This window comes from Rhinopithecus bieti, unplaced genomic scaffold (genome assembly GCF_001698545.2).
Source record: "Rhinopithecus bieti isolate Rb0 unplaced genomic scaffold, ASM169854v2 scaffold_56806, whole genome shotgun sequence".
Classification (NCBI taxonomy): Eukaryota; Metazoa; Chordata; class Mammalia; order Primates; family Cercopithecidae; genus Rhinopithecus; species Rhinopithecus bieti.
Window position 1 is genome coordinate 1540351 of NW_016823424.1, and position 6314 is coordinate 1546664.

The window sequence follows — 6314 nt, forward strand, 5'->3', positions numbered from 1 at the left end:
TCAGGATTTAACCATGGTTTATTGCAGACCTATTGTGTGCCAGGCATGAGCCCAGTGCTCCCACAAACAGTGTCTCCAGGTAGGAGAAGTGTAATTTCGACCCTGCCACACCTTCCTGCACTCAGACAGAAGCATGTACAGACTGCTCTCAGCAACACCACCTCCTTCGCTCCCTGGCCATTGGGCCCCCTTCTCTCTACCTGTCTCCTGTCACTCCACTTCCTGCCCCAGGCCTTCTCTTAGGGATTTTCCAGCCTTTGGGGAGCTACTGCTTTCAGGTTCTGGCTGTGGGGTCTCAGCAGGATTTTGTCCCAAAACCCAGTAGAAATAAAATCCTTCAAGAGGGAGATGATTCGTGGGCTGGGTGGATTCCAGTGACCAGAGGACATGCAAACTCTGCCCTAATGATCTGGGAACCTAGCCCATCCATTTAGCTTTCTGTTTTCACCCAGTTTCACTTCCTGGTTCTCCTCTGAGCCTTGCACAATGCTGGGAGACAGGCCTAGAAAAGTGCCACCGTGAGGATGGTGGAAGACACACGTAAGATGCCAGACTGGGGAGGCTACTCTGGGTCATTACAGCAGGAGCGAGGAGAGCTTTCTTCACTTCCCTGTCCCTGGTTTGAGGACTACTAGGCCAGGTCTTCCCAATCTTAGGGCTGTCCTTGTCCGTAGCCTGAGTCCCCACCCCTGCTCCTTATATTCCTCAAGTTCCCCTCCAACCCACTTCCCTGTACCCAGGGGCCAGGGCAACCTGCTACATACGTGAGCATACATACATCCTTGACATTTCCAAATGCCAGACTCTCTGTGTGATTCTCTAGAGCTATTGAATTCTCCTGAGACACACTCTCTGGGCCTGGCCAGGGGTGTGGGCCTGAGCCAGGGGCCAGTAGGGGAGCTGGAGGCTTCTTGGATGGAGCCAAATTTCTTTTGACCTTGGAAGACTTAGAGGAAACCGCCCTGCGGTCCTAGGGCACAGAAGACTATGCCACAGAGAGGACCGAGGGGCTGGCTTGTGGTCAAAAGGCCCAGAGCTGTCTGAGCCCAAGGGTGGCCACTGGCATGGTTTTAGGCAAGAATTGGAGCTTGGAGACTTAGACTAGGAGGTGCTCCAGACACTCCTTGAGTCAGGTAAAGTTATTTTCAAACCCCCATCTTGAGGCAAATTGTCAGGGGCTGGAGCATAAGTAATAGATGAGACTGAGGAAGTTAGCTCCGATATAGGCTGAAATGTCAGAGAACTAGAGCTAAAGAAGCCTCAAAGGACATTAGGACCAAATCTTCCAATATGTAGATAAGAAACAAAGGTCCTGGCCGGGCGCGATGGCTCACCCCTGTAACCCCTGCACTTTGGGAGGCTGAGGTAGGCGGAACACCTGAGGTCAGGAGTTCACGAACAGCATGGCCAACATGGTGAAATCCCATCTCTACTAAATATACAAAATTAGCCAGGCGTGGTGGCACGTGCCTGTAATCCCACCTACTTGGGGGTCTGAGGCAGGAGAATCATTTGAACCTGGGAGGTAGAGGTTGCAGTGAGCCGGGATCATGCCACTGCACTCTAGCCTGGGCAACAAGAGTGAAACTCCGTGTCAAAAAAAAAAAAAGAAAAAAGAAAAGAAAAGGTCCTGATACAGGACTGCTTTTGTCACATGGAACAAACACCCGGGGTCAGACCTGGGTCTCCTGACACCCCTGCCATGCTTGGCCTCGACATCCTCTCAGTTAATCTGAAAGTCCTGGGCTTTACCCATCTGACCTGCCCCTTCTCCACTGGCCTGTGATCCTGCCACATCTTCAGTAGGACCTCTTAGGTTTTAATGCCCTAGTAACTCAGGCCCCAGCTCTCCCAGGCAGCTGACATTCAGCAAGCTGCGCTCTTGTTGAGGAGACAGAAAGCCCAAGGCATCATGGAACTGAGATACAAACCCACGGAGAGAAACTGATGGGCCCTGGCTCTCTGGAGCTTGTGCCAGAGGCTGAGGCCTGGCAGGGAAGTGTGTGCCAAGGGCTGGACAGGGCCCTGTGCCACCCTGGCAGCTCTGGTGGGGCAGTGGGGTTGATCAAGGGTCGGGGGCAAAGTGCAGGCCCAGGCTCTGAGTCTGGGACTGGGATTCCCTGGCTTGGCACTCTGACTCTGGAGCCTCTTTTGCATCCTGTCCTGGGAGTGGTAGGGGCTGCACCCTGCTGGCCATAGCGGGTGGGGAGAAAGCCAGGCGTCAGGGAGCCTGCCGCTTTGAGCAGGCTAGACGGCAGGGGATCAGATTTCAGCCCAGCTGTATTTTTGGCTGGGTGGGCTGGGGGCTGATCAGGCAGGCGCAGCTGCCCATCCCCAGCACACACCACACTCACACTATCTCTACCCAGATAGGGCACCATCCACTACCCCCCACCCCCCACCCCCCTGCAGGCAGAGAGGAGTCAGGTGCTCCTGGGCTACTGAATCACTTTGGGCTTCTCTGGACTGTTGCTAATTTTCTGTAGTGTCTTCTTGATCCGCAGCGCGGTGAGTCGGGCAGAGGGGTTTGGGTACCAGCACTCCCGCATCATCTGAGCTAGGCCTGAGAGGACCTGGGGGTTGGGAGAGAGGTTCAGAGGAGTGGAGGCAGAGGGAGAGAAGCAGAGGAGAGGAGGGGGTTGGGAGAGAGATGCAGAGGGAGGTGGGTCAGAGAAGATGGAAAGAAGGAGATGAGGAGGATAGCCAGTAATGGAAAGACATAAGCAGGAGAGAAAGGATGAGAGGAGGGAGATGAGAGCATTGGAAAGGAGAGTGAGAGGAAAGACAAGCAGTGAAAGGGAGAACAGAGGATGACAAAAAATAAAAAATGGAAGAGGAAGAAAGTAGAGTGAGAAAGGATGGAGAAAGACAGGGAGGACAGAAAGAGAGAACTCAGATATTCAGGAGCACTCAAGCCCCCTTGGGCTAGCAGTGTCTGTGAAATACCTTACCCCCATCCCCACCTTTGCCAAGATCCACAGGAAGGGGCAGATTCTTCAAGCCTGGGGGCTCCCACATCCCCATCCACAGGCTAAGGCCCCAGTGCAGAGGGCAGTGTCTCTCAGCCCCTCCATCAGCCATGGCTGGGCCCAGGGGACTGTGGAAGTTTGAGAAGTGGGAACTACCCTAAAAATGCAAGTGTCCAGGGAGCAACCCATCCCAAGAAGCTCACCAACCCATCTCAGGGCCTGGAATGAGCTGGCCCCACTTCTGGCTCCTGAAAGTGAGTGTGTGTGTGTGTGTGTGTGTGTGTGTATACAGGAATGCATACATGTGACTTTTTGTGGATATGTATGTTGTACAGAAATGTATGTCTATGTATACATATATGTATACATGTATAGAATATATTCATTATTTCAGTATATATTTATTAGCACCTGTTGTGAGCCAAATATTATGATAGGTAACAGGGATATAAGGGTGAGCAAAAGACACATTCTTTGTCCTCACGGGGCCAACAGTCTGGCGTATATGTGCATGTGTATATATCTGTGAGTGTATCTTCAGAAGGATATTCATGCTTGTATGTGTTGATACACGTGTGTGTGTCTTTGTATAAGTGAAGTGTTTTGAGAAAAAACAAGGACAAACAACAGCAGAACAGCAACAAACAAAGACAAACAGCAACAAAAATGCCACAGTGGTCAGGTGTGCAGGCTCACACCTCTAATCCCAGCACTTTGGGAGGCTGAGGCAGGAGGATCACTTGAGCCCAAGAGTTTGAGATAAGCCTGAGCAACATAAAAGACCTTGTCTCTACAAAAAATTTTAAAAATTAGCCGGGTGTGGTGGTGTGCACTACACCTAGCTACTGGGGAGGCCGAGGCAGGAGGATCAGATGAGCCCAGGAGTTGGAGGGTACAGTGAGCTATGATTGGGTCACTGTACCCCAGCCTGGGTGACAAGAGCAAACAAAACCCTGTCTCTCAAACACACACACACACACACACACACACACACACACACAGCCACAGAGAGCCTCTGACTTTTCACAAGGAAGGTGAAGGTTCTTAAATTCTCAGAATGACCAGATGGCCCTGGGGGCAGGGAGCATGGGCCAGGGTTGAAAGAGGGAGTACCTAGAAAGGTGCCCTAACCAGGACACCCAGTATCTACCTGCGATGAAGCAGAGGCCTCAGACACAAGTTCTTGGGCCCAGAAATCCCAGCCGTGAGCCACCACCCCACGCCATCCTAGTCCCAGTAGAGGCCTCACCGGGTCTGCAGCCAGCCGGTTAGGGATGGTGGGGGTCTGCTGATCCACACACACCACCTTCTTCATGTCCTCAAAGCTGGGGTCATTGGGCACCACATCATAGAAGGGTGGTCTATAGTCCTCCACGATGCCTGCAAATGGACAATGGAGGGGACAATCCCTTGGGACCCCAAGGAGGCCCAATACCACCCAGAGGAGAGCCTTTCCTATCCTCCATCCCAACAGCCAGAAACCAGTGGCCTGGACATGTCCCTGAGAGGGACAGTATAATTCAATAAATGTGTTTCTAACTAATACTAATGACTGCCGTTTGTTTTGCACTTGGCATGTGCCAGGTATTCTGCTGTAAATACTTTACGTGTTTTATCCTGTTTGTCCTCACAATAGCCCTATGGGGTGGCTACTAGTATTACATCCATTTTGCAGATGAAGAAACTGATGCTCAGAAAGGTGGGGCCCAACGTTCCACAGCTAGTAATGGCAGAGGCAAGACTCAAATCCATCTCGGATTCCTAGGCCAGCCTTGTCCCAGTCTTTCCTCAGTTGCCTTCCACCCAGTGCCTGGGACTGCTCGCAGGCCCCAACTATCACACATGCCTGATAATAATAACACCAAAGGTTTACTGAGCACTGTGTGCCAGGTGCTATCCTAAGAGCTCTGCATGAAATCCTCACAGCGGCCCTATGAGGTAGGTAATACTATTAGCTCCACTTCATAAGCCAAGAAATGAAGGCCAGAGAGTTTAAGAAACTTGTCTAAGATCAACAGATAGTAAGTGACAGGGCTAGGATTTAAGCCCACAAAGTCTAACAGCAAAGCATGTGCTCTTGACCTCCAAGCTGCACTTATTTTCACCCAGGTCCGCATAACATCACCCAGCGTCAGCGATGGCACAGGCCTCTGCTGACTCCTGCAGCCAGCACTGACCCCCTCCTCTTGGTATCCCAAGTTCACAGTTTTTAGTAGGAGCTTTCTGAAAACAATGCCTGTGGAGCTGCAGACAGCCCTGTGCCCCATCCTGTTTCCCAGCCTGAGGCTGGGGGCCATGGCCACACAGGCCGCAACCTCGATAGAGCCTTCGCCAGCTGTTCTCCCCATGGCCAGCTTCCAGGCCGGCCCCTGTGCTGCTCACGCCCTAATCAGTGCTGCACAGAGGCCTGAGTGTGTCTAATGGGCCTTTAATCAGTGCCGGGGCTGACACCAGATTACAGTGTTTATAATGTGCCGCGAGTCCGTGTGGGGCTGATGGAGCTTCCCCCTCCGCCCCAGGCAGCCTCTCCCAGCCTTTCCTTTCTGCCCTGCAGCTTGGTCCAAAGAGCCTTGGCTTCTTTCAGGTTCCCCTTTCCCCTGATCCCAGTCTCCTTAGAGCCCACTCTGGCAGTTCATGCCCAGAGTCTTAAGGAATTTAAGCGCCTCATGAGTCTCCCCAAGGGACTGGTGACACCACAGCCTCTGTTTTCAGTCGATGACCACTGAGGACAAATGAAGTCTGGCATGGGGCTGGCTCCTAGTAGATACTCAGGAAATGAGGACATCCTTGTCCCCAAGAAGCAGGGCTCTAGCCATATCCTGAGGATTGCCCCCAACCTGTCAAGACTCCTCGAAGTCCCTCACCATGGACAGCCTCCTCAAAGGTTGACAATGTTCCCACCAGTCTAGAAGACCCACCCATCCTCCATCCACCCCAGGGCTGAGAGAGCATCAACCACAGGGCTGCCCGGGGCAGGTCCCTCTACCTGCCGCAATCCCTCTAAATCAGTCCCCTGTGGCAACCCACAGTAACAATGAGGCAGCAATAAGCAGGCAGTGCAGGCACTCACATGCATTGTGTGCATGAAGAAATCAAAGGCCAGAGAGGTTTAAGTGCACACAGTGATGATGAGCACTGGCCCCGGAGCAGACTGGCGGGTTTCAGACCCTGATGCTGCTCAAGCCCGCTGTCATTCTGTGCCCCCATCTCCTCAACTGTACAATGGGGACAATATGAGGTCAGGCACTCATTCTATCTACAGCAATAACGGCCACTAATATTTAGCTTTAGATATTGTTCTAAATACTTAGATTATCTCAACAACTGGAAACTATTTTATTCTTT

The 6314-nt window shown here is 52.2% G+C and overlaps 1 protein-coding gene across 4 annotated transcripts in view; it reads right to left on the reverse strand.

The window, feature by feature from the left end:
• The window catches only part of ACVRL1 (activin A receptor like type 1), a 17926-nt gene continuing 11612 nt past the window's right edge, over window positions 1–6314 (reverse strand). For all 4 annotated transcript variants that reach the window (XM_017861542.1, XM_017861543.1, XM_017861541.1 and 1 more), the window contains 2 exons: window positions 4219–4349; window positions 1–2573 (listed from right to left, as the gene is read on the reverse strand). In XM_017861542.1, the coding sequence (XP_017717031.1) occupies window positions 2439–2573; window positions 4219–4349 (266 nt within the window). In that variant the 3' untranslated portion in view covers window positions 1–2438. The remainder of the gene's footprint in view (window positions 2574–4218; window positions 4350–6314) is intronic.